At 40.9% G+C, this 27,600-nt stretch overlaps 2 protein-coding genes across 7 annotated transcripts; both read left to right on the top strand.

Moving 5' to 3' along the window:
• The first annotated feature begins 80 nt into the window (after window positions 1-80).
• On the top strand, window positions 81-23,372 carry pum2 (pumilio RNA-binding family member 2). Of its 6 annotated transcripts, none has more exons than XM_030047211.1 (23): window positions 81-214; window positions 1,913-2,276; window positions 8,843-8,911; window positions 9,571-9,676; window positions 9,912-10,099; window positions 10,211-10,383; window positions 11,282-11,576; window positions 11,690-11,783; window positions 11,952-12,059; window positions 12,210-12,355; window positions 13,339-13,459; window positions 13,709-13,849; window positions 14,276-14,578; window positions 14,676-14,903; window positions 15,770-16,037; window positions 16,295-16,424; window positions 16,586-16,720; window positions 16,867-17,004; window positions 17,167-17,292; window positions 17,604-17,675; window positions 18,702-18,823; window positions 19,475-19,667; window positions 20,813-23,372. In XM_030047211.1, the coding sequence occupies exons 2-23, from the start codon at window positions 1,926-1,928 to the stop codon at window positions 20,942-20,944; spliced, it is 3,639 nt and encodes a 1,212-aa protein (XP_029903071.1). In that variant the 5' UTR covers window positions 81-214; window positions 1,913-1,925; the 3' UTR covers window positions 20,945-23,372. The 6 variants fall into 6 exon arrangements, with proteins under 6 accessions (XP_029903071.1, XP_029903072.1, XP_029903070.1 ...); XM_030047212.1 differs by having other exon boundaries at window positions 14,273-14,578; window positions 16,586-16,714; XM_030047210.1 differs by having other exon boundaries at window positions 14,273-14,578.
• Window positions 22,305-27,463, top strand: LOC115355854 (syndecan-1-like). The gene is made up of 6 exons (XM_030046780.1): window positions 22,305-22,326; window positions 24,272-24,432; window positions 26,308-26,392; window positions 26,525-26,628; window positions 26,729-26,807; window positions 26,893-27,463. Exons 1-6 carry the CDS (start codon window positions 22,305-22,307, stop codon window positions 27,024-27,026), a joined length of 585 nt encoding a protein of 194 aa, XP_029902640.1. The 3' UTR covers window positions 27,027-27,463.
• Window positions 27,464-27,600: the final 137 nt, after the last annotated feature.

The raw sequence follows: 27,600 nt of genomic DNA, 5'->3' as shown, positions 1-27,600 counted from the left end.
TAAATTGAAATAGCACATTTTAGACTGACATTGTTCTACGCAGCTCTACGTAGTTTACGCTATAACAGGGAGGGGGCACTAGCGTAGCCAAACTCTTAGCCTTGACTACACGTTCAAGCCTTGCTAAATCACCGCTCTCCACGGAAACAAAACAATATAGATTTTGGCTTGACGGTGTGCAACAAGCATAGACCCTCTCTCCACACGACAACGCGTGAGTATCTCTGTTTATTTATTGGTCACGTCGAATATAATACTGGTGCATATCGGCTGTATAGACGTTATTGCCGCTGTGTGAGTATTTCCCCTTTTGTTTAGCGGTTTAGGCCCCTCTGTTTGGAACTTGAAGGGGGGCCATGTTGTTTAGCCAGTGAGTGTTTGGATGATGTTTTAGCTCACACAACACCAACTTAACTAGCAAGTAGCGTCTGGTAGCACAAAAAACACTAGCTGACGTTAGCTATTTCAGTTTTACGTTTGTTAAATACAAGCAAAGCTGTTACCACGACCCACAAAACAAGCGTCAATGTTCATATAACGTTAATAACAAAGGCAACTTATTTGCTGTAAACCGATGGTCATTTTCAGTAGCTCGGCTGTGATGTCTAACGTTAACGTAGCAATCCAATGATAAACAGTAGGCCTGCTGCCGTTAGCTTATTAACGTTAGCTAAGAGGCTAGCCGTTGGCTAACGTCAGCTAACGCTAAATGTGTTTGATTTACGATGGTATGAGCAACACACTGAATTAACATAAATGTATTAACGTTAGTTGGTGGAAGTGCGAAACATGTAACACTTTGAAGTCAGCACTGGTGTAAATGTTTAGTCAAAGCTGCTAGTCTGGTGGTTAGCAAAATGCGGACCTGCTGGCTAGGTTAGCTAAAGCGTTCATTTTAGCTAGCTGGCTTGGTAAAAGGTAAGGGTATACGTCGGTTTGCTGTAACACTCAGGAACGCTAATGTTGACCAGATATTACATAGTCTAACGTTACTGCCCTTCACAGGATTACATTTTTAACTGGGTGTTTGTGTCTGAGCATGTTATGTTTTCATTCTGCGCTTAGCTAACGCACCATGGTTGCGGTGTTAACCTAGCATACTGCATTACACGATCACTGGCTAGCAGTAGCTAGGTAAAAGACAGCGTTAGCATTCTGGATAAAGGTAACAGGCTAACATCACCGCTAGCCACTTGTTTGTGTTTTCTTGCGTCGCCTTTTCTTAGATCACCAGGTTTGCGAAATTGCCAAAAATGTTTTTGTTGAATAACGACAGTGCAGTTTATCTGCCAGCGAAAATTTGGACATTACACCCACAATTTCACGACTATAAAAGAGCCATGACATGGAGTTAACGTGCCAGAGATTAGTCATATCCCGACTGGGAAATTTACATCAGTTAGATAGCCTTTTGGCCTTTTAGATGCAGTAGTTTTCGTCTGCTTAGAAAGCAAACTTGAATACAAGCTTCTCTGTGATGTAGTCAGAAAGCCGCCTTGGTGTGTTTCTACCAGACTCGCCTAGCACTCAGCGGCTAAGGCCACATGTACCACAGCTTTCATCAGTTTCAAGTCATTAAGTAGACATGAACAATACTGTTGAAGTGGCTAATATGTGGCTGCTAAATCTAAGTATGAAAAATAAGTTGAACCAAACAGTCGTGAGTTCTTTTGTCACTTCTATTCTGGTAGACAGCTTGGCCACTCGTAATCAGCTGGAGTCAATTATCTATGTCATGATGATGCTCCATACTGATAGTAATTTACATAATAGGGATATGTCCCCTAATCTTATTTGCATTTTCTTGTCACCAGGCTTAGATACTCAAACATTTCTCAGGTTCTGTAAAAGGTTGGTTAACATAACCATCTCCTTTTGTACATTGGCTAAATATGATCATATTCTTATTTAGGCTTTCCCGTGGAATGAGCGTTCCATGCAGCATCCTAGGTATGAATGACGTGGGCTGGCAGGAGACAAGAGGTGGGATGCTGCATGCAAATGGTGCTCCTGAGACCGGGGGTGTCAGAGTTCATGGCGGAGGGCCCATGGCCACGGTTGGGGGAGGTGGACAGGGCCCTGGGGGGCCACATCTACAGGGTATGGACAGAGGTGCTAACCCTACCCCAGGTACCCCACAGCCTCCACTAAGTGGGCGATCTCAAGATGATGCCACGGTTGGATACTTCTTTCAGCGGCAGCCTGGGGAGCAGCTTGGAGGTTGTGCACCCAGCAAGCATCGCTGGCCCACTGGTGATGGCAATCATGTTGATCAGGTACAAATGTTCTGTCAGAATCTCACAGCAGTAAATTTATCATTGCAGTAAATGTATCTATTGTAGGTTGGACTGTGTTTTTAAGACTTGTATCTTAGCAAAATTCTAAGGGTTTGTGAAGCCATTATTTGATCTACATATTATGAATTGTTTTTAATTGCACTTTAGAAAGCTTATTTTGTCAATCACCTTGTGCCAGATTAGGGACCCTGTTGATGCTTTTTGGTGAAATCCTTGTATCTCCAAAATGTCAACTTTTTAAGAACTGAGAAAAAACAATCTTGTTTTCAGCTGGATCATCATGCATTTTTAGTTACCTAAAAAAATTTTTTAGGGTTTTCATGGGACCAATCATATTAGAATTTTTTGAACCCACAGAAGACCAAGTTAGCCTTTGAAAACCAAAGTTACAATTAGGGTTAGGACATATGCCATTTTGAAATTTCAATATTAGGACAAAACAGGGGCGAGCGGTCATAATAAGCTATAAATGCAGCGCATGCCCAAGGCCTTCAATTAAAATCTTTAAAATAGTGTGTCCTTTTATAAGCCTTATTTCTATCATTTTGGTTGCAAACCGCTGCCTATATACACGTATCTATCTCAATTTGCTAGCGAAATGCTGGAAAGTTGACAGCTTGACGCGCGCATGCGCTCTGTCATACCGAGTATTTACTGCAAATCAGCTTTTCAGAAGACGCATGTGCAACGCGAGTAGCTATGTAGCAAGCTCGCTTGAAATGTTCAGCAGCAACTGCAAGTCATTCACTTGACAGCTAGCTACCATTAACGTCGTTAGCTGGCTAGCTAGTACGGGAACGTTAACATTAGTTTGTTCTTTCATCTGCATTGTGCCAATCAAAATGGGTGAAAATACAACTTCAATTGAGTAACCTGGCATGTTTCATCAATTTAGGCTATTGCAGGTTTTATGAAAAAGAGGTGTTGACTCTGACATTTATCACTTTGGTGCGTAGCCTGCCTGATGGGCAATTGGGCATGTTTGTGTGTCATTTCATTGACCATGTAGGCTAGCTGGTGACATTGCTGTGTGTTTGCATCACCCCGTGGCACGTCCAAATAGTTCCGATCTCATGGTAAATTCCAACATTTTGTTGGTAACATTGTGAGCATGTTCATGTGTCATTTGCTTGACTCTGTTATTACTGCATCATCTCTCTGTTCTAATAATTTCCGCTTTCATTTACACTGTAAATTGCAACACATTGTTGCTGGTAACATTGGGGCAAAATTCGCATGCGTGTCTCTCAAAATCAAGTTGTCGAGTTGATATAGTATAGTTAAAAACCATATTATGCGTTTTTATTAATAAATAAATGCCCAAAAATTTTCGAGCTCATGCCTTCGCGGGTGCTCGCATGAGATAGGGACCACAGCATGACTATACAAAAACGTCACCGCTTGCCACTGGGACAAAAGTATTGTTAATTATCAGTAACTATATATATGCACAGTAATTTCAGGCAGGCCTGTTTCTGAACATTTTGGGGCCCTAAGCGACATCTTGCAGTGGGGCCACCCTAAACCACTGTCATTTTAATACTCCTGAATGAAAATGAATCACTACACATTTAATTATCAATAAAGCTTTTAACTAAAAAATAAAGTAATCACAACAGCACAATCATGGCTACAAGTAGGAAGATACTCAGATGTCTTTTGTGTAGTTAAACACAGTTATAATGACATGATTCATAAAAAAGAAAAATGTAAATTGAATTTCTTTAATTTATTTTACAAAACGAGGAATCTTTTTGGAATGTGGAATTTTATTTTCCTCTGTCAAGAGCCCACAAGTCTTATCAGTATTGGGGCAGGGAGGCTGTTCCACATGCTTTACATATTTTAAAATGTACATTTTTACAAGTTGTACAAACTAGGTGTTTTTAGCAATTTTTTTCAGGCATATCGTGCAGTTACAGTCTGAAAAGTAGTTTTACTGAGCAGATGCACCAGAACCATGCCAGCTTCTGTCTACAATCAGGAACATTTCCACACCACACTTTCTGCACTTACATTAGGTCTGTTGTTTGTTTTTTTTTGTTTGTTTTTTTTGCATAGAGCCTTGTTCATGTGTCAGCCCAGTCTCTGACTGGGGTGATGACGTAGAAATGCTCGCTGAAACAGAACACGCATGTGCTGAAGGGGGGTGATGCACGATGTAAAAGCTTTTATATACATACCACAGAGCAATTTGATGACAATAACACAAAAGCGTCCATAAAAATACACAGGTTTTATAATTATTGCCTATCCACATGTTATGGAGATATAACATGATGATATGATGCTTATACCCTAAGGGCTAATTCATACTTTGCACCTCTGTGTGGATGCGCCTTGGTCTGTGTAATGTAAATGTCCTTGTCTGCCCATGTCCGCATGCCGACCAAAATTTGTGACTATGCAGACTTGTACGCATAGCAAGCGCACTGACTACACATGCTTCAGATGGATCACTGTGTGACAGGAGAATCGTATTGGTTCACACTCGCATGCACACACACACACACGAACTCTCAACATGCAGGGGTGAGAGGACGATCTCTCTCTCTCACTCTCTCTCTCTCTCTCTCTCATCACATACATTGGATTAGGAATGACAGACTGACCCTCAATTGTAGCATGAATGAAACTGCGTGCATGTTCACATGACCGGTACAAGTCTGTTGCTGTCCATGGATTGAAACACAGAAAGTTTAAGGCCTTAAAAAGCTGCCAGGAGCTGAATCTCTGTCTCACTGCTCAGTCCGGCCTCAGATAACATGCCGATGAATCTTGAGCCATGCTGCATTTATTTTATTACTAAAAGTAAGTTTTGTTGTGCCTTGCAGTCAGAAATTTTGTCACATGACTGTTGGTTGGTCTCAGCCAAGTCATTCAAGGCCTCCATAGTTGCTCTGAAAAGCGCAGATTTTTTTTCCCCCTTTTTTCCAGGATCTGGCTAATGCACATGCTCCATTTTTGGCAAATTAATAAATTAATAGTATAAAGTGATTTTGATGAAATATCACAGTTTTAAGCTTTGATACAGTTATTTTTGCTGATGGAATTGTTAGTCACACATGATGCGTTCAAGGACTGTCATAAATGTGAATATCCAATGATAATTTTCATTTGTTGTGTGCTGTTAGCACAGTTACCTACCTGGTAATGAAGGGTGAAGGCTGCCGTGTTCTCAGAGGATCAGCTGGATGGGGTTTTTGAAAACATTGCAAAGTTTTGCTTTTCAAAATGCAGCCATTACATTACACAGTGACTTTTGCACTAATGCCTTCCTTCAGCAGTTGTTTTTCTTTCTTTCTTTGCTTATTTTTTTGGCTGTCTGATGTTCAGGCTCACTCTCCAGTCAGTTACAGCAAAATACATAAGGGAGTGTTTAGTCATACAATAAAATTCCAAACAATATATTTTACTTGTGTGCGGTAGCCTGTTACTTGTGAGTAACAGGCTACTGCATTTCATTTCAACCAGAAGAGCTTAGTGACAAACTAGATTCTACCTTACACTGCAAAAATTGTCTCCCTCTGAGAACAACTAGCACCAACGTTCTTGTTCACACTCAAAGTTTGGTAAAATACTAGAGGGTGAGTGGTTTCAATTTTGGTAGCCTTCAAAATCTAACTGAAGGCAGTATTTTGTTGTCGTTTTTTGTTGCAGTAGGCATAGCTTGCATAGTTTTGTTCAAGGTCTTGCTTTAAGTTTCTGATGGAGGTTGCTTGTACCACACAAACACTTTGTTAATGTACATATGATGCCATTTTTTTCAGAGTTGTATTTTTAGAAGGTGCATTAAAAATTGTCTTTCAAATTATTTCTTTAATAAGAGTGAGGAGATGACTATTGCATTATAAATACAGAGGAAAGACTGGACTGAGCTTATAAGTTTTGACCACCATGACTGCTCTTAAGAACACCTTCCTGTATCTTTTTATTTGTATCTACACTTGCGTGTATTGGCCCTAACTTTGAGCAGTAAGGAACTGAAAGTGAAATGGAAGCCTGCTGGTTTATCAGTGACTACTACATTTTCCATGAAATGAGTTGACTTCACTGCAAAGACCAGGCCAAACTTAATGTTTTTTGCTGGTGGGTGACAGTAGTAGGATAGGGCAATATGGACAAAATCAAATATCATGATGTTTTTGACTGAATACCTCTGTTGATTCTGTCGCAGTATTAAAGGGATGAATATTGCGAATAGTGCTTTTAAATTTTTTTTGATAAACAATAATTAGTAATATAAATTTGATGACCAAGCAGGTCAGAGGTAAATAATAGAATGCCTAAAGTAGTATATTAAGTTCAGAAAACTGCATCCGCTTACTGTAATGCAGCCTTTAAAAACAGGAAAAGACAGCAGTTATGCCAGGTCAAGATATTACGATATCCAAAATCTCAGCCGACATCTAGTCTTATATCATGATATTGATATAATATCAATATATTGCCCAGCCCTAACATTTTCAAAAGACCGTTTCCTTGTTTGGACCAACCCTCTAATCTTTCACACTGGGATACAGCTGCCACGCTTGTGATTAGCTCAATCCATTGATTGCAGTGAGGTCCTTCCTTCAGTTCCTCATATGGGTTCCAGTGTATAGTGAGCTCTTTGTTTAACCAGGCCTGCTTGTATACAGTGGGTTGGGTGTGGGGTTGTCACTCAGCCTGATGAAAAGAAAGATGTCTTAGAAAGTGTGTCAGTGTTTGAAAAGGTTAGGAGGGCAGGGAGCTTTTGTAGTGTTGGTCATCTGTCACCTGAAATGAGTAGGCTGGCTGATAACCTGATATCAGTTGATAACAATGGAGAAGATTTTGGTGTGTTGCTTATTTACAGCATTCTCAAGACAACACACATCACTTGGGGGCTATTTTACAAAATATGTTTAATAAAGTTTGGTTTAACTTTTTAATTTGAGCTACCCCAGCAGTCGCCAGTCAGTAAGTGCAGCAGATTTCTAAATGAATGATAACAAAAGGGAAACAGAGCATTTTGTTCATGCAGACACAACAGCAGGCATTAGTAGAGTTTATAGGAGCAGTAGAAGGAAGTTGTTATTAAGAAGGCAGTTTTGTAGCCATTAACAAATCCCCAGAAATCAAGAATAAATGGATAAGAACATTAAAAAAAAACATTTCAAAACTGCAACATGCTGGGGGACATTTTTCATTTTGAGGTCACATTTTTAGACAGTTCAATAGGACAGACAAATGTGCACCCAGAGGCACAAAATATAGGTGGCAGCAAGTAAACATAAATGAAAACATGATTTTTTAAATGGTAAATGCATTTAGCGTCCTTGTCATGAAATTGAGAGAGTGGTGTGATTATATTAGAAGTAAGCATTATTTAAGCAGTTAAGAGCACCTGCTGCTGTAGCTGGAGGAGCTCGAGGACATGACATCAGCTGAGGACTGGCACTCATCTAATATGTTTATGCTATTTATCGCATAGACGATTACCGGATATTTGGCTTCACCTTAATGTGACCATGAATAGGTGTCAGTATATCTTACATATGTATAAGAAAGCAAACACTGTCAAAACCATGTATTTATCTGGATAGTCTCATCAAGGCTTGGAACCATTCATGGTAGTGATGTGTGTAATAACTCATGGTGCTTAGTCTAAACTGTGGAAAGTTAAGCCATAAACCTATATTATACTTTTTTTGGCACCAATTAATATAATAAATAAAATGTAAAACAAAATGTATTGCTTTTGGAAGTAAAAAAGCAGTTCTGCGTGTCAATGTGAAAAACAGAGCTAAACATGCACATTTGATATTGGTGTAAGCTGCATAGCAAAGTTGGTGTTTAAACTGAGTTCATATTGCATGTGGCTCATTGTGAGGTTGCTTCTTAATACAGACTTAAACCTCAGTAAACCAGGCTAACTTATATTAGGCCTGGATCATCCAGTTAGCTCACTTTGTAAAACTTTGTACACTCCTAATGTTATTGTCGGAGTGATTAAGGTGTTGGTTTTACATTTTATGTGGTCTGATTTAGCTCTTGTATATGTGAAAGTGCACTTTGCAAACAAGTGATGTGATATAAAGTGAGGATGCTATGTTGACTGAAAGTTTAGTTGGTCAATGTGTCCCATCATGAGATTATGTTTTGAGTATCACTTTAATTTCATGATATGCTCACAAGAATTATCACCGTAAATGCACAGATTCTGTCTTTTATCATTGTATAAATTGCATTAGAAGAAATTAGTATCTTCAAGCTTCACCATGAAAACATCAGTATAATAAAAGCACTCAATTTTGATCTTGGTAGCAGTGCTTTGAAAGTGCCGGTTACGTTTAATTTATGTTTTTTTTTTGTTTTTTTTTTCTTTTCCGTAGGTAAAAAGTTTAAAAGTCAAACTTGAGCGATGTGATTACAATAACATGCTGTGCACTCTCTATATTGCGACCTTGCATTCAGTGCTTATAGCATTCTGCTTATGGTTAGTAATATAACTTGGGTAGTGTTAAAGGCAAATCAGCATGTGAAATGTGCGTCTCAAACCTTTACCTTCCTTTTTGTCTCAGGTCCGTGCTGTGGATGAAATGAACTATGACTTTCAGGCTCTGGCTCTGGAGTCCAGGGGAATGGGAGAGGTAAAGTGTTGGTCCTCTTCTCATCATTAACAGATGTCTGTCTCATTTACCTTTCTTCGCACATGCCGTGATGCAAGCGTGTTTACATGTCCCAAGGGAAATCTGGCAAATGAACACATTTACCTTGATAGTAAAATTTACCATTTTCCCTACATTTAACTGTAATGCATACAGTGCCTACCAACCCTCCTAGTTTTAAAGGCCACCTACAGAGAACATTTTACTATATTATTGTTATTTCCAGAAATGTGTACCACCTCTAATCAAGACTACTCTAGAGTAGAACCTTATAACCAAACCTCAAGCTTACCAACCAAACAATGTATGTCATTTTTTCAATAACCCTTACCTATTAATGTTGGTGTATTTCTACAGTCTAACAACATCACTCTTTCTTCTAGTAAAAAAAAAAAAAAAAAACAAGGGCTTACTCCATATAGTGTCAACTGCAAAAAAGCATGCACCTTAATTAATTATCTAAATTTGTTTTCAGTAGTCCACCAATGTGTTAAGAGTCAAATATAGATATTCAGGCTTACACACTATTAAAATCTTAACATTTTCACATAAGTGATCTCACCTCTTTAAATTAAGGATGTTGCATGTATTGAACAAGGTGAAGTAATTTCTAATCTAAGAGAAATGTCTTTTCTTTATAGCTTCTGCCAGCAAAAAAACTCTGGGATTCTGATGAACTGGCCAAGGATGGAAGGAAAGGGATGCTTCTTGGAGAGGAGTGGAGAGATAATGCATGGGGATCATCTCGTGAGTGGCTCTTCCTGTGTTTATAACTGTTGTCTGTCAGCTTATTTTACTTCAAGGCACTAATCAAGATTGGCTTCAGGCAGTATATCTTTGCCCTGTTGGACAGTGCCATCAGTCAGCCCAATTAAGTGACTGAAGTTAGAACTATGCCATATCCACCATTTATATACTCCAGCTACACAAACTCAACTGTTTCAGCTATTTTATTTATCCTAACAAATTATTTCCCATTCAGATCACTCAGTTTCCCAGCCGATCATGGTGCAGAGGCGACCTGGCCAGAGCTTCCACGGGAATGGCGACGCCAACTCCGTGCTGTCTCCTCGCTCAGAAGGTGGAGGCCTGGGGGTGAGCATGGTGGAATATGTCCTGAGCTCTTCTCCTGGTGACAAGATGGATGGTCGCTACAGGAACGGAGGCTATGTAAGTCAAGCTTCTGTCCAGTCATATATGTGTTAAAATAACAGAATTTCACACAGAATCCCCATATTCGCAGGAGTGGCAAATAGTTGTTACTTTTTCTTTTGATTCCAGGGGGGAGCAGATACTGACCAAGACGGAAGAGAGAAGAATGACACCCAAGAGAAGGCATCCCCATTTGAGGAGGACAAGAACCCAGAGCTGAAGGTGGGAGAGGAGAGTGATGCTTCAAAAGCCAATGGAAGAGGCCTTCTCAATGGCATGGACAGAGACTGCAAAGACTTTAAGTAAGTTTTTTTTTTTTTTTTTTTTAGTATTTGAACAACAGTAGATTGTATTGTTTGATGTGTTTTCCTTTTCTTTTATTTATTTATTATTATTATTTGCAAAATTAGGTTATATTACTCCAAAAATGCCAGATTTGAGTATTGCTTCACCTAATCTTCACTGGCTGTTCAAATGTATAAAGAAAGCAGACAGTATGCTTTAATGTCATTAAACTATTAATAGAAATGCCTTCAGGTTTAGGACTACAGCGCTGTGCAGGACATGAACGATGCCCTCGCCATTCCATTGATTCACAGTTCACATGTAACTCACAGCCTCACACCAGTGTGATTAGTGCAGTATACCCACCATAACCAGGAAATGTAACACTGTATCACAGGAAACATCTAGTTGAACAGTGTTGGCTTTCCTTTTGGTCTGTTAAGGACACATGCATGTAGGAACTGCCTACAGAACTTAAATTGTATTAATTCGATGTGTGTTTTAGTGTCATGTTCTAATGATTTTGAGCCTTAATGTGTGTTCAGACCAAATGCTATGCTTGTTTTCACTTCGCAGACCGAAGCAAATGAGGCCTCAAATTTCGCTCAGGTTGAATTATCATCTTTGCATTCACTTTATATGTAATCACGCCATGTTAAAAACTTGCTATGCGTCTGGTCTGAACATGCCTTGAGGGCTTTATTGTTTTGTCCTGACTTTTTCTTTAATGTAAACACTCTGTCCTGGTAGAGCTGGTGTTTGTTTTGAAATGGAATTGTCAAATAAAATAAGATATAGTTTTGTGCATTTACCATGGCTATGTAAACTCTGTATGTAAGAGGGTCATAGCTCTTGCTAAGCCCTGTGTCTGAGTGTACCAGCCCTTGATCTTAAACAACTTCTTTGCTCATGCAGCCCAACCCCTGGAAGTCGCCAGGCTTCTCCCACCGAGGCTGTGGAGAGGATGGGTCCCAGTCAGACCAGTTTGGAGATGATGGGTCAGCACCACCCCCATGCCCTCCAGCAGCAGAACGCTGCCCAGAACAAGGCCCCAACTGAGGACTTCCAGAACCAGGAGGCCCAGAACATGGGAGGGATGGAGCAACAAGCTGGCGTTGAGTCCCTCCAGTTTGACTATGCTGGCAACCAGATTCAAGTGGACTCCTCGGGGACTCCAGTAGGATTGTTTGATTACAACTCCCAGCAGCAGGTCAGCCTAATTACAAACATTACCTACCAAGAGATTCAGTTAGCTGTGAGTTTAACTTTAACTTGACTTTGACTGACTATTTGATGTTGATTTGTTTTTGTTGTTAATACCAGTTATTCCAGAGATCCAATCACCTGACTGTTCAGCAGCTCACTGCGGCTCAGCAACAACAATATGCACTGGCTGCAGCCCAGCAGCAGCATCTTGGTAGGTTGGCCTGTTTTTCTGTTTCCCAGATGATATGTTCTACATATGTAGATATGTAGTTGAAAAGCTTTGTGTGTTTCATGTTAACTAGAATGCAATGTGACTTTAAACCATTTCAGGTTTGATATGGAACTGTTATTTACACTGTTTGGTCCTTGTTTTACTCAGCTGGCCTTGCTCCTGCATTTGTGCCAAACCCGTACATCATTAACGCTGCCCCCCCTGGAGCTGATCCCTACACTGCTGCTGGGCTGGCAGCAGCAGCCACGCTTGCAGGTTAGCACACAGCACATTTTCATCCCTTGCCCTCTGTTCAGTTTAATCCCCAAATTAGATGCAGCAATATTTTGAACACATGCACAGCTGTTAGATTCAACAGTTGATACAAGTATGAAACGAGTTTAATATCTGAATGTCTTTCCTCAGGCCCTACAGTGGTTCCGCCGCAGTACTACGGTGTTCCCTGGGGTGTGTATCCAGCCAACCTCTTCCAGCAACAGGCCGCAGCTACTGCCAATCACTCAGCTAATCAGCAGGCATCCAACCAGGGTCCAGGTCCTGGCCAGCCACAGGTAGGAAACGTACTGCTTTCTGAGCAGTATTCAGCCTAGCCTTTGTCCTTCAGATTTCTTGATATTGGCATATAAATATTTTTTTATTTATTTTTCATGAATTTGAAATGCACCATGTCTTCTTTCCTTTAAGTCTCCCTAAAAGCTCACTTTAATAGACAGTGTTCCGGTGTTCCTTTATCTTTTCTTCCCACACTTAACTGTTTTTAGTGTTTTATGTTTTGTTTTTAAAATTAATTCATGAAGCACTGCAACACCGGTCCATGAAATAATTAATTAAATAGTGAAATAATAATATATATATGTTTTTACATTAAATGAGCTGGTATTTTAATGAATTAATGACACATTTAATGACACATTTATGTATTTAATTCCCATTTTAATTAATTGACACTTTTAAGTATTTATTTAAAGATGTGTTTATTTATTTCATTCTGTCCCTTTTTAGTCCTCCTTAGTTTTTATGTTTTCTTTTATTTGCTTTTTTTGTTATTTTCCTTTTTGTAGACTGATGGATCTGTTTTTCTTATTGTATTTCATTGACACTTTATGATTGTTTAGTCCTGCAGGGTACTATATAAACCTTGCTTGGTTATATATATATATATATATATAGCACCTTGTAAGGTTATAAATATTTTTATGTCTAGATTAGGTGAGATGATTGTTCTTGGGACATTTTTCGAATAAATTCCTTATTTTGTTGACTGGCTTGTGGCTAACAGACATTTTAAACCTTCCCAATATGAATGACACAGACCTGTTAAATGGCAGAATTTGACATGGGATCTCTGATAAAATGCTGATTAAAAGTGTGTGATGGAAGGATTTAAACAGAACTTAAGGGAAAACTTCATTCACAAGCTTCCATGATCTGTTAACTGAAACTAAAACTGGATTTTTGAACATTTTAAATGCTGTCATCTTGTAATGCTGTGTTATGGCAGCCTGTGGTTTGATAATATCCATCCTTTGTGAAGGTGATGCGCACAGGAACCAATCAGCGCCCTCTTACACCTGGACAGGGCCAGCAGAGCCAACAGGAGTCTTTAGCCGCAGCAGCTGCTGCAAACCCCGCCTTGGCCTACACTGGGATGCCAGGTCAGTAGATGACTCGATATTGGTTATCACCAAACCACCACTTACTCATACATACTACTCATAGCTATAATAGATTAACTTGGTTTACAGTAATTTTCCAATTTCTTGTATAAGTTATTGAAGCTGTTTATTTTTTCTTATGTGAAGACAAAGTTCTTGACACCAAAAACAACTTTCTCATTGGTTGGTACCTATATAAAGATCTTACCTGTAATAATCAGACTGCCATCTCTGTGCTTTTCTCCACAGGTTATCAGGTATTGGCCCCTGCAGCATACTATGACCAGACCGGAGCCCTGGTGATGGGCCCTGGGGCCCGAACAGGCCTGGGTGGGCCTGTCCGTCTCGTTCAGACCCCACTCCTGATCAACCCAGCAGCAGCACAAGCTGGTGAATACTAGCTCACCTCCAAATATAGATATTTCAGTGTATGGATGGGAAGCTATAAAAAAAAAAAAACCTACTGACTATCCAAGCTGGATCAAACAAATGATACTTTTACCAGATGGCACTTAAAGTAGTAAGACCCAGTGTCATCTTGCTTATTAGAAGCACCATGTAGAGGTTCATTTTGAATTTTAATCAGCTGTGTATGATTTATCTCAGTATAAGGCCATTATTGTGGGTCTGCTAGGCTCATACTATACCGTGGTGCCTCTTGGCTTTTGTTTTGTTTTTTTTGGAAGTCATACACAAACATGCATTTACTCATCCCTTATCTCAAATACACAATACCACTCTGGTCCTCTTGACCCTTTGCAGCTTCAAACAACCTCACCTGGTCTTTCTCTCCCCCTCTCTCTCCTCCGTTAGCAGCAGCGGTGTCGGCATCCGGCTCTGGTAACAGTATGTCTGGTCCTCCGGCCAATGGGCTATACCGCTCCATGCCACAGCCTCAGCCCCAGCCTCAGCAGCAGCAGCCTCCCCCACCCAGCAGTGGCCTCCCTTCCAGCTCCTTCTACGGCTCTGGATCAGTTCCTGCCACCTCTCAGAGCAGCTCCCTGTTCTCTCACACCTCTGCCGCTCCCCCACCACCCAGCTCCTCTCTGGGCTTCAGCAGCACTGGAGGCTCCCTTGGTGTGGGCTTGGGCTCTGCTCTTGGAGGGTTTGGCTCCTCTGGTCAGTGACTAAACACTAGGCTACATCGGAATTAAGAGCTAAAATTATTATCTTTGCTCTGTTTTGTCACACTTGTTCTCTTTTCCATTTCGTGCAGTGTCCAGCTCCACTAGTAGCAGTGTTTCTCGCAGGGACTCGCTGTTGGCAAGTTCAGACTTGTACAAACGTGGCGGCAGCAGTTTAACTCCCATCGGCCAACCCTTCTATAACAGCCTGGGTTACTCCTCCTCACCCAGCCCCATTGGTCTAACACCGGGACACTCCCCACTCACACCCCCACCTTCTCTGCCCTCCTCTCATGGATCTTCTTCCAGCCTTCACCTAGGTAAGCCCAATGTTCATGGAGTGGTTACTGCCTGCAGTTTAGAGCACTTGAACCACCCAAATTATCGTGTGCAGTGTATGTATATAGTTGTACTAGATATAGAAAACTTAATCAGCAGCAGCGCTCAGTTACTTCAGAATTATGAGCGCTGCTGCTAAAATTCCACACAATCATTAATATCAGTGGGCTACTAATGATTTTCACTTGCACACTGTGTGAGCACACCCTTCGTTATCATTGAATATCAAATCTTAGACTCCTACCCTCTCTTTATTTTTCATGACGGCACAGTGGTGCAGTGGTTAGCATTGTCACCTCACAGCAAGAAGGTCCTGGGTTCGATTTTCTGTGTGGAGTTTGCATATTCTCCCCATGTCTGTGTGGGTTTCTGCCAGGAGCTCCAGTTTCCTCCCACAGTCCAAAGACATGCAAGATAGGTGAACTGGACATCCATACTAGGTGTGAATTTGCTTGTTTGTCTGTCTGCCCTGTGATGGACTGGTGACTTTCCAGGGTGTTTCACCTGCCTTCTGCCAAATGAGCACTGGGATAGGCCCCAGCAACCCCCACGACTCTTACGAGGATAAGCCGTTTAGGAAATGAATGAATGAAGGATCTACTTGACGGGTACTGTTAAGAGTGGCTTAGCTCCATTTAAAGAAAAAGGCAATGCGTAATGTCAGGTTGAGAGAGTCTGAGAGAGCAATTGGCAGAAATGTGATATCACTGCGAGCAGAGCAGAGAAAGAGGTTGAATGTACAGGATAGGCTACAGTGTGTCAGTTAATAAGTGCTGCACATTTTTCATGGAACTCCTCTACCACCGCCACAGTGCCCAGTCATGATTTTTCCATCCTGTAATCATAGGTGGCCTGACAAACGGCAGTGGGCGCTACATCTCTGCAGCCCCTGGAGCAGAGGCCAAGTACCGCAGCACCGGCGGGACATCCAGTTTGTTCAACTCCAGCAGCCAGCTGTTTCCTCCCTCTCGGCCGCGCTACAGCCGCTCTGACGTCATGCCATCCGGGCGCAGCCGTCTCTTGGAAGACTTCAGGAACAACCGCTTCCCCAACCTCCAGCTCCGCGACCTGCCAGGACACATGGTGGAGTTCTCTCAGGACCAGCATGGATCCAGGTGGCTGGGATACACATTCAGCCACACATATAACAAACTGTTGATATACACTGGTGAACTTGCCTAAAGCAAAAGCAAGCCAAAAGCAGGGTGCTCATTTTAAGCCAGAATCTGGGTTAAAATTAGTTTTTGTCTGCAGTGAAATAAAAATCTGTGCTCACTTTGACTTTTCTTTAATGCTGCATTTCTATACAAGTGTAAATTGGGTAAGGGTGTCTTGGGTATCTCAACTCTTTCCTCTGATCTTGTTTTGCCAGGTTTATACAGCAGAAGCTGGAGAGGGCCACTCCTGCTGAGAGGCAGATGGTGTTTGGAGAGATTCTGCAAGCAGCATATCAGTTGATGACTGATGTCTTTGGGAATTACGTCATCCAGAAGTTCTTTGAGGTTGGGTTATCAGAGTTAATAAAAGATGTCATTTGAATGTCAGCAGTGAGAGATGAGCTAATACATTGCTTCTATTTTTATATAGCTCCCAGAGAGCATGAAAGTGAATCCATTACGTAATGTTGAATGCGTTTTTTTTTTTTTTTTGTGTTGTCATGCAGTTTGGAAGTGCAGATCAGAAATTGGCTTTGGCAACACGTATCCGTGGGCATGTCCTCCCTCTGGCTCTCCAGATGTACGGTTGCCGTGTCATCCAGAAAGCCTTGGAGTCCATATCCTCTGACCAGCAGGTAATTGTAAGTGAGATTTCACTTCTTTCTAACAAGGTTTTTGCTGGCTTTTTTAAAAGTTGTTTCCTTTTCAGTCATTCTTAAAATTCAGCACAATAGATACCTGTTACAGCACCAGTTTTCCCCTGCACACCCAAATCTTACCATTTCAGAGTGACATTGTTCGTGAGTTGGATGGCCATGTGTTGAAGTGTGTGAAGGACCAGAATGGAAACCATGTGGTGCAGAAGTGTATTGAGTGTGTTCAGCCTCAGGCCCTACAGTTTATTATCGATGCCTTCCAGGGTCAGGTGGGTACACTCATAAGCAGTGGTTTATCTGCTCATACAATTTACATTTTGTGTCAGTGGAGATCATCACACAAGCAGCAATCAGTTTCAGAATAGAGAAACCTCACATTAGTGGTACTACTTGTGCATTGATTTGCTGTTGCTCTTACCCTCTTGTCCCAGGTGTTTGTGCTTTCTACCCACCCCTACGGATGTAGAGTGATCCAAAGGATTTTGGAGCACTGCACCCAGGAGCAGACTCTGCCCATCCTGGAGGAGCTGCATCAGCATTCTGAACAGCTTGGCCAGGTATGCGTATCTGGCCTTGCATCTGGTCTCAATTCCATGGCCAGATCCATTGCAGATGCAGCAGTCATGTTTTCTAGATGTGATTGATCATTAGTGAGTCGTGTGCCTGTCCTGTTGATGTGCACGTCCCCTTCTTGTTTGAGTATTTCATATTGTTTTTAGTGTCATTGTTTGCTGTGTAGTCTGTGGTCTTGTAGATGCAATGTTTAAGGATAATGGTAAGGATGAATGTAATTATGCTATTGTCATTACATCTGACCTGTGATTTGACTACTGAAACATCCACCCTGCCCCCCACTTATTCCATCTAGAAATATCAAGGCGTATCATTGGAGATGACACCCAAAACATATTATACAGTGTCCAGCGATGCACTGTTCAAGGTCAGAGCAATTTGCCTCTCTCTCGCGGATGTCCCCGTGTTACCTTCCTTTCTCCCTTTTTCTTTTCTGATGTAAAAAGTCTGATTTTTAACATAGTTGTCCTCCAACTCCCCACTTTCACAGACCTCGTTCTAACCCCCCTGAGCAAGCCTCTCCTTCCTCCCTCCCCGTCGTTGCCTCCTTTCCTTTTCTGCCTTTTCCCCCTCTTGCTTTGCCTTAATCAGGCTCTTTTCCCACAGAAGATTCACAAGGCACTTGCTTCTGTGCTCTCTGGTAACCCCTCTCTTAGGCCTACCGCGTCTCCTGATCAATCAGTTTTTCTCCTCATCCTCTGGGTTTCACTTGAAGTTGATAGCAGCTCCCCAGGAGCAGTTTGGACAAGTAAAATCCTCCAAACACCTTTTTAACTTGACCTTGAGTACTTGAAACTTTTAAGTCAAGCCCTAGAACAAAATTACCCACGTTTAAAAAAAAAAAAAAAAAAAAAAGCAGATTGACAGGAAATGGATTATGCAATTTAAAATGTTTAACATTATTACTTACCCAGCAAATTCCTGCTATAACAAAAACAAATTATAATTAAAAAAACAAACAAAAAAAAAAACCCTCAGTTGTTGCCTGTTGCCTGGTCAGGTGAGTTTTTGTCTCCATCGTGCCACACTGCTTCAAGTGTAAGTTTTTCACTAAAATCACACCCATAACTGTCTATCACCCATTCTGAAGGGGCAAAGATGCTCTTGGTTGTGTTGTCTGGTCAGCAATACTCCAAACCAGCAGCATCTATTTTGTCTGACCTTCCGCAGTGATGACGTAATGGTATTTGGTGTAAGACTACAAATGGGGGTGTCACTCATTCATCTACCTGTCGTCATAGCAATGCATGATTATTTCACACCAATTACGACCAATGGGGAATAGTAGTGCATGAACAACATGAGAGTAAAGGGTGTCACATTGATTCACTGCGATTCATGATCACCAGCTTAGCTATTTGCTCTAATCACATACCTCCACTGCCTCCTGCAGGATCAGTATGGCAATTACGTCATTCAGCATGTGCTGGAGCACGGCAGGCCAGAGGATAAGAGCAAGATTGTGGCAGAGGTTCGTGGAAAGGTTCTTGTCCTGAGCCAGCACAAATTTGCAAGGTAAGTTCATATTGGCAGGGATGCAAATTTAACTGTCCTTTTAACTGTCCTTGTTATAAATCACTACACCAAGCAAATGGGTTATCCATGTGTTTTTTAAACACTTTGGACTACCCAGTTTAAAAAAAAAAAAAAAAATACTAATTGCTCAGGTCAAGTTATACTAAGGTTAGGATTATCCACTTAAAATGTCATGTATCATTGTGTCTATGCAGGTCACAAATTAGCAGATCTGTTTATTCCAGTGCCAATTTGAGCCAAAACCAGTAATTACATGTGACAGATAGGGTTCATAACTCAGGACTAAAATGGATGGTTAAGCTGTTCACACTGAGCCAAAGTACTGGTTGGTAGTGGGATTTTTGGTCAGTTGTAAAAGCGGTGTATTCAGTTAGATGATGCTTTTGAAAAGTGTCAGTCAAGCCTTCATAAATGAGTCTAAATAATCAAGTTGTTAGGTAAATTTCTTGCCATCCAAGTACTGTGCATATATCTTAGTCATGTGGTCAAGCCACATGGCTTTCCAAACCTTTATTTGTCTTAACTGTGCTAAATTTCAATTGCTGACCTGACTGGCCAACATCATAAATCCTTGAGTACAGTCATCAGTTTGTATGTGTAACAGAAGTGCGCGTGTGTCTCCCTCCTCAGTAATGTGGTTGAGAAGTGTGTGATCCACTCTTCGCGTGCGGAGAGAGCCCTGCTGATAGATGAAGTATGCTGCCAGAAAGATGGCCCCCACAGTGCCCTGTACACCATGATGAAGGACCAGTATGCCAACTATGTTGTCCAGAGGATGATTGACATGGCAGAACCTGCGCAGCGCAAGATCATCATGCACAAGGTTAATAATCTAGTAAACATACTGTGTGTGGGTATGTACATAAAGAGACACAGAGGGGCCAAACTTTTAAGACCTTTGTCCTGGTGAATTCAGATTACCACATGAAAAATGTGAGTTGGTTGGCAAAATTGAGTTGGTTTCTAAATGGCATGTACCAATATAGTGTTTGAAGCAAGGGGACATAATCTGAGTACAAAACCTAAAAATAATCAGACAACTGTGAAATCTTATTTGGCTATAAATACATCATGGCGTAAGATGAGGCATTTCAGATTTCTAAAATGCTGTATGACAGCACTTGTAGCCTAAAAAAGCCTTATTATGCCAAAAACCTTTGGAGATGTCAAGTATTGAAGCTTAGGAATATTAGCAATTACATGAGGGAATATTCTCAGCATGTTAAAGGAACAGTTCACCCAAAATATAAAAAAGGCATATGTGAAAATCTGCCCACCCGGCACCAACTAACAACTGCAGAACTACATACCATGGGATTTTTTTTATCCCCTTTAGATGCCATTTTGTGTTGTGTGCTGTAACCACCTTGTACTGAGACCTCAGTTTTGTCAGTTTTTCGCAGACCTGTCCCAGCTCTCTCACTCTATTTTGCAGAACATCCTCATTATGGCAAAGACCGTCGATTTGACACTGGACATTATCCTCTGCCCAGAGTAGAACCCTAATGTCTGCTTTTAACCAGGACTTCCAGTTATTCTCCATTTTTCTTTTCTCCATTGTTTTTCTGTTACAACAGCGAGCTGCTGCGCTGACATCTGTCCTTATCAGCTGCACCTGTCTCCCTGTTTATGATCTTTAACTCCGCCTCAGACCATGGTTAGCCCTCTCTGGTTCATGGGTATTTGGTGTGCTGTCATCACCTAGAAACTGGCCCCAACACATACGCATCGGGGTGCAATGAAAGACCCGAAGTGACAGTAGAAATGCAACAGGACTTGGCAAGCACTAGCACACCCGCATTTGGCACAGCAGTGGAAAGCCAGCTAATCTGGGCCTCAGATCAAGTCCAGCTGTTTGAGACATTTGCTGTTAGCTGTTCTGATCGTTTCAGCTATTAACATTTTGTCTTCTTTTATGATGTGATTATGAACTTGCTGACCTTTGCTTTGTCCTCTCTGCTGTTTTAGATCCGGCCTCACATTGCCACCTTACGCAAGTACACCTACGGGAAACATATTCTGGCCAAGCTAGAAAAGTACTACATGAAGAGTGGATCTGACTTGGGTCCCATCGGTGGCCCCACAAACGGCCTCATGTAGTCATGCTGATGTCCTGGGTCCCCTGAACAAGTCGGAGTAGGAGCCCCCAACCGCCTGTTCTGTAAGAGACGCTCCTTAGCCATAGGGGTTAACCTTTGACACCCTCTGTCGTCCCATTTTGGGGAATTACCAAAAAAAAAAAAAAAAAAAAAAAAAAATTCAACTTCACCTAAGAATGCTGTGACGTCTGACTCCCTGCCACTCTGCCACCCCTGGTGCCGCAGACCCGCACTGTGGCCACCAGGGGGCGCATAGTCGGCAGGCTGTCTCCTGGGTAAAGCACAAGCCCGTTGTTTATGATGTAATTGATGTATCTGACTGGTTTTCATATTATCTTGTACATTTAGTTTTTTACCTTGTAAATTGTCTGTAGAAAAAAAATTATACACATTTGCTGAAATTTACGATTCTTACAATTACACCAGCAAGTGACTTTATAGGCTAAACTGAGTGATCCTTTTAAGAAATTTTCCATTTGTTTTTGTAACCGGACTTATTATTATGTCAGCTGTTCTAACAAAAAGCCAGGCAATTAAATATCAAATTTCTACATTATCCCGTGCACGGTGAAGTGTTGCCCATGCCAAAGCAGCTGATTGGTTCATTTTCAAACAGCACTACATAGTATGGATGGATATCAACTCCTCCGTCCTCTGATTTACTATGCGTCTCGTGCCAATGCGTTAGTCACCCACAGGTCTTGGAGACCAATTTGCGCACTGGGCTTTGGAGAGCTGTGCTTTAGTTTGGGGTAGTGTCATCCAACGGTGGCTGTTTCTTGCCTCTTCTGTTACCTCCTTTTGTTCTCTGAGTGGGGGGGTGTGTCCTTACCCTGTTGACTAGCAGCTAATAGTCTGCCTGATTTTTAACTATTTGATGAACAGTGTCAGTACTAAGCAGTACAGATTGACAAACTTCATGCTGTTGCATCTACTGAGCCCCAACTCAGCTGTCTTACTCTTCTTACTCTTCATCCAATGATTTGCTCTGGGTTTACGCCAGATAAAAGCTACCATTAACTTAGCTTATAGTAGCAGAGCATGAGGTTTGGTTGTATAGTGGGTGTGTAACCTGGTGTAATCTTAACATGAAATGACCGTAGTGGGGGGCTTTTGCGGGATAGCGGGTGGGAGTGGGGTATGCGTTGGCATGCTGTGACAGGTTTTGATACTTGGAATGATTTTACTTTATCATGTTTTGTGCAACATCTTATCTGTCTTGTAGTTTGAGATGAACACTGCCCTAGAATCGGTATCTTTATGTACTGAATATCATCTCTTGCATAGAAGTAGTTTAGCAATGTATAGCATCTTTATGTATGAGTAAATTGTTGCTTTTGGGTAGGGGGCTTGCAGCAACGATGGTCCCCCCACCGCCTGAAGGTCCGAGTAGTCAATTGTTGTGAAGTGGTGCTTATCCCGGCTTTGTACATCTGAATATAATTAACGGGATAAGTGGGAGAAAGGGATGTTGCAAGAACCTCTTGTGGTTCTTTTTTTCTTTTTCTTTTTCTTTTTATAATAATATTTTTTAATTTTCTTTAGGTTGGGTAATCAAGTGCATTGGTGGAGGCCGGTGGGGCCATCAAAAGCTATACAATTCACCTGTAATGCTAGTAGTGATGGCTTTTTCGCTTCATATGAATAATTGTAGAATACATGTAGTATATGTGCAGTTAATAAGTGTAAGTTTATTAGTTTAATTGAAATGTCTAGTTGTGGTGTTTGACAGGCCTTGCTAAATTTGTAGTGACGCTTTTATTTCGTCTGTACAGTTGTACATTTGTAAACGTTGATGCTGTAAATGGGATGTCTTTTACACTTTTTTGGGGGAAAAAGGCAAAATGTGCATTTTGATGTGTGTATATTCATCACTCCTTTCCCCTTGAATATAATGTATACAGTTTTATTTGATCAAGCATTATTTTAAAAAAAAAATCTTTTATGGCTTTGCAATCTGGCATGTTTTTTTTTTTTTTGTTTGTTTTTGTTTTTGTTTTTAATCTGTTATGGGAAAGGCCAGCCTCTGTTTGTACTGGAGCTGTAACATCCTCTGTTGATAGTCTTTCTGATGTGTGACAGTTTAAAAAAAAAAAAAAAGAAAATGAAAATAAACACCACCAATGCTCTGTACTTAAAATGAGGCTGCATTTAGTCCTCTCTGCTACCATGGAAACTTCACAGGATATGACAAGAATTATTTTTGTACAGAAGAGTGCTGTATTTTGGAACAGCTACTACCTTGTAAGCAAAAGCAATGTAAGATATTGTCAATTATATAAATATGAACATATGAGTTTTGTCACACTGTCAAAGTCATGTACATTTTCAGGTGGCCTTATGTACATTTCCAGATGTTAGATGAAGAAAAAGAACTCATTTTTGGAAGCAGAATTGTGACTATGTATGATTAAACTGTTCTTCTAACATTTGACCAGTCTTCTGTGCCTTCTTTCAAACCTTTGGTGCATTCATGGTAGGATTGTTAGGGTTGGTAACAGCTCAGTTTTTGTAAACTAAAATGAAACAAAAGGTAAATCACTAAAACAAAGAAAATCTGGACCAGAAGTGTTTTTCTGACAGACATAAACCAAAGAAGCAAGTCTCAGCTACAAAGTATAAAGGAGCTGCTCCGGTGATGGTGATGGGTAGATTACTGAGATGCATTTTTGAATTTTAAATGCAAATAAAATAAACAAATGTGGTCAGCTCTGAATGAGAACCACTGACATTAAAAAGCATCCCATGCTTCCGTCTGGTCAACTTCACTCATCCTATCCCACTTCATTTATTGTGGTATTTCAGATTTTGCAACCACATGAAATCACACTTGCATCTTAAGAAAATATACCCTGGGTTCTTTTGGGGAAAATCTGTTTTTTTTTTTTGTTTTGTTTTGTTTTGTTTTGTTTTAAATTTACTGTAAAGAGACCAAAGAAAATAAGTGGTATTCAAAAATGTTTTGATTTAACTGAAGAAAAAAAAATGTGATTGCAGGAAAACCAAAGTTCAAAGCTTGCACTTCCTCAGTTCCCACATGCATCAGAACCTATTTTTAATCTCTATAACAACGACATTTGCATTGAAAACATTTTCCTTTGACAATGTCAGGACAGCACCTCTGCATGTCAACTTTCAGTTTCATGTCAGCTGGGTTGGACACCTGCTTAATCTGTTGAATAGAGATTATCCTTCCTCTATTAGGGCCAACACTTTCATTTGTCTGTCAATGTAAGAGGCATCCAACTGCATCAATTAAAACCACATTAAGGGGGGAAACAAATTAATCTCGTGAATATAAAAAAACAGCCTGTGGTTTATTGTGCAGCTTGGCCGGAGTTGGGCGGGGCTTCGGGATCGGATCACCTGCGGAAATCTGCTGAGGAAGAGGAGAGCGCAACAAACAACCGCAGCTCACTTAACATGAAGATACTTCTCACAGTCTTTTCATTACTGCTTATGGACTTAATATCACATGTAAATGCGTCGGTAAGTCATCGCCTGGTCTACCAATGTCGGAACAAACTCTAACTTTACTTTTACACCCATTGTCGACAGCGAAGACGTCAAACTACTCTCAGTGTGTGTGTGTGTGTGTGTGTGTGTGTGTGTGTGTGTGTGTGTGTGTGTGTGTGTGTGTGTGTGTGTGTGTGTGTGTGTGTGTGTGGTAGATTCAGGTGAACTTGGTGCCGGCTCTAGTGTAGTCAGTCTAGTCCTGTTCAGATCAAGCCTGCCCTCAGTGCTTACCAGTTTAAAGGTGTGTTATTACTGGGCGCACCCATCTGCTGCTGTGTTGCGACCTGCTTCACCTCCGCAACAGCCTGAACTCAACAGGATGTGGATTCCTGCCTACAAGGTGTTTTATCATTCAGCTGAGTGTCTCATGCGCCTCTAATGCGTCAGCCGTGATTGGACACGAGATTTGTATTGTCCCTTTACAGATGAAGATTGCCTCATTATCAGAAAAAAAGACCGGAGGCTGTGAACATTGCTTCTGTTTCTACAGATGAAAGGCATTTCTCTCCAAGATCAAAAAACTGAAAACTTCATTTTTCACCCTTCTTACGTGGTTTCTGGATCACATGGCTGTGCTGTTCTCTCTGAGCTCCTTTTGGCTCTCTGGGTCAAGTTTTTATACTCTGAGGGAGGTTGTCAACACTATTGAGCTACTGTTTAGAAACAGAGATTATGACTCTTGGGCTGCCACATCATGATAAATCAAAAGTAAAGCGTGAGATTTTTTTTTTAACTTCGCTTCTTTGGATTTGTGCACCCAATGTTTTTGGGTGCACAAAATAATTATTTTGCTAAGCCACAGCTGCCCATCGCATTGTGAATGTAGCGTACTGTCCTCCTTACAGGAAAAACCTCAGGCAAATGTTATTTTCTGGCACCTTATTTATGACTGTTCACAGTGTTGGAGGATGCACAGAGTAGCAGAGCCGGGGAGTCAGATAAGACGAAGGCCATCAGCGGACCCTCCCTTTCACTACAGTTCAGTACATAAATTCAGTTCAAAACAACGCTGGGCAAATGATTTGACTTCCTCTGGTTTTCATTCCCTCTAGCAGTAAGATTTTGTTTACTTTATTTTCCAAACGTCACCTTTTCTGAAAAAGAAAAAAAAAGGCTACCAGCAAATCAAATGAATCTCAGTGCATTCAAAACAGACAGACTACTGAAACTTTAAACACTTGAAATTTTTATGCTTCATTTTTAATTAAATGCCTTGTGTGTGTGTTTGTGTGTGTGTGTGTGTGTGTGTGTGTGTGTAGAGTGCAACACCTCTAATCCTCCAACTGTAAATGTAATACGATACAGCATGTGAAATATGAATAATCTAAGAGCTATACTGGATTATGCAATACATTTGTAACTTCATGCTGTGTTCCTGTATTCGACCAGGCATAAGAAAAGCTTTCTCTGCGTACACTGTACATGAAAAAGCTGCTTTGCCTTATTGGATCCTGTGTTGTGCTGCCTTCACTACCTTACCTAATACATGACTGATATGAATATTTTACTCCAGCCAATATTATCCTCTGCACAGGGCATTTTATTGATATTTGATTATTTGTCTCATTTAGCTTGCCAGCCATATTGTGCTGTTGAGGTTGTGTAAAGTCCCATTATGGGGTGTAATGGTTACCTCAGTAGGACTTTGTGCCTCATGAGTCACGACTCACTCGGTCGATTCATCTTTCTATTTTGATTGCCAACTTCTTTCATGGTCTGTTTTCATATGGGACCACCTAGGTCAGACAATTAAAGGCAGGAAATTGCACTGTGGTGCTGCTGACCTCCAGTGGTCATCAACTTAAAATATCTGTGTGTAAACCTTTTTTTTCCCCCTTGTGCAATCAGATTTCTCTTGCTCCAGAGGACTTGGATGGATCAGGATATGACATGGGCAGTTCTGGCTCTGGACCAGAGGATTGGCCTGTACAAGGTAACGGGCACTGTGTTTAGTGACTGTGTTGAGGGCAGACTGTTTGAACTAGTTTGTGTTGTTGGCCACTTTTGCTGCCTCAATATTATTTCCAAAGTGCCACACATTTTTGCTTCATCATCTCTTTTGCAGGCGGCAGTTCGTCAGGAAGATCCACCATGAACGATGCCACCGCCAACCGGGGAGACAGGGTTATTGCAGCAAAACCGGGATGTGAAGCCAAAATTAATTTCCATGTAAGACATATGACTTTGTTGACTTTGTCTCACTGTATTTTATGTTATGGGAGTGGCAGTGGAACCTCAGCTTATGCGGTGTCCCTACTTGTGTCTGCAGGATGTTTCAGACAAAACCTCAGCATCTGGCAAAGTGGCAAAAACCAAGAGCTTTTTTGAGAACAAAGAGATCCTTGCAGGTACTGAGTGGTGTTTTACACTGAAACTGAGAAAGGAATACATTTGTAGTTGTATTTTAACTCAGTGTTTTATATGTATTTGCAGGTATCATCGCAGGAGGTGTTACGGGACTGACACTGGCTACTGCTTTGGCAGCGATTTTAATCAACAAATGGCAGAAGAAACCTGTTGCAGTGTATACTTTTGCGCAGCAGAAGGCTTCAAATGGACTATATTAAGAAACCTAAGAGCAAGGAATGTATTGCTCAAGTATCTTCGCCTTTGAAGACTGTCAGGCAGAGTATTCCCTGTCTGAGGCAGCAGAGCTAAATCAGTTTTTATAATGAAGAAACTGAGTGCGTGTGAATTTATTTTCTCTTCAAAAATATTTTGGAAAGAATGTCGCGTTCCAATAATATGCCAGTTATTCTCATAATGTATGTAAAAGAGATTCTGTATTAAATGTATCTATTGTTTATAGGCAATGTGTATATAAAGATTATGTTTTGTTTATTTGAAAGTCATTTAACAAGCCATATTGTACAGACACATATTCCCCATCTCAGTGCAAGTCTATTGCAATTAGTATGCTGTGTGTCATAGAGTTGTCCCTTTTATTTTTATGTTTAATGAATAAAGATGATCTGGGAAATCTTGAAAATCAGCAGTTGATTTTCTGTTGTTTTATAAGATAAGATAAGATAAGATAAGATATTCCTTTATTAGTCCCACGGTGGGGAAATTTCACAATTATAATGAAAGATCATGCTATATATTAACCTGTGTGTGCTGTACATTGACTTTTTTTTTTTT

Source organism: Myripristis murdjan, chromosome 24 (genome assembly GCF_902150065.1).
Source record: "Myripristis murdjan chromosome 24, fMyrMur1.1, whole genome shotgun sequence".
NCBI classification, from domain to species: domain Eukaryota; kingdom Metazoa; phylum Chordata; class Actinopteri; order Holocentriformes; family Holocentridae; genus Myripristis; species Myripristis murdjan.
The sequence above is the reverse complement of the archived record's forward strand: the minus strand, read 5'-3'. Positions and strand labels throughout refer to the sequence as shown.

Excerpts from the sequence above, each read along its gene's own strand:
- pum2 (XM_030047210.1), top strand. The coding sequence starts at position 1,926 with ATGAGCGTTCCATGCAGCATCCTAGGTATGAATGACGTGGGCTGGCAG. Across the intron at positions 14,579-14,675 it reads TGGAGGGTTTGGCTCCTCTG|TGTCCAGCTCCACTAGTAGC; the intron begins GTCAGTGACTAA and ends CATTTCGTGCAG. Across the intron at positions 17,676-18,701 it reads CCAGCGATGCACTGTTCAAG|GATCAGTATGGCAATTACGT; the intron begins GTCAGAGCAATT and ends TGCCTCCTGCAG.
- LOC115355854 (XM_030046780.1), top strand. The coding sequence starts at position 22,305 with ATGGTCCCCCCACCGCCTGAAG. Across the intron at positions 24,433-26,307 it reads TATCACATGTAAATGCGTCG|ATTTCTCTTGCTCCAGAGGA; the intron begins GTAAGTCATCGC and ends TTGTGCAATCAG. Across the intron at positions 26,808-26,892 it reads GAACAAAGAGATCCTTGCAG|GTATCATCGCAGGAGGTGTT; the intron begins GTACTGAGTGGT and ends ATGTATTTGCAG.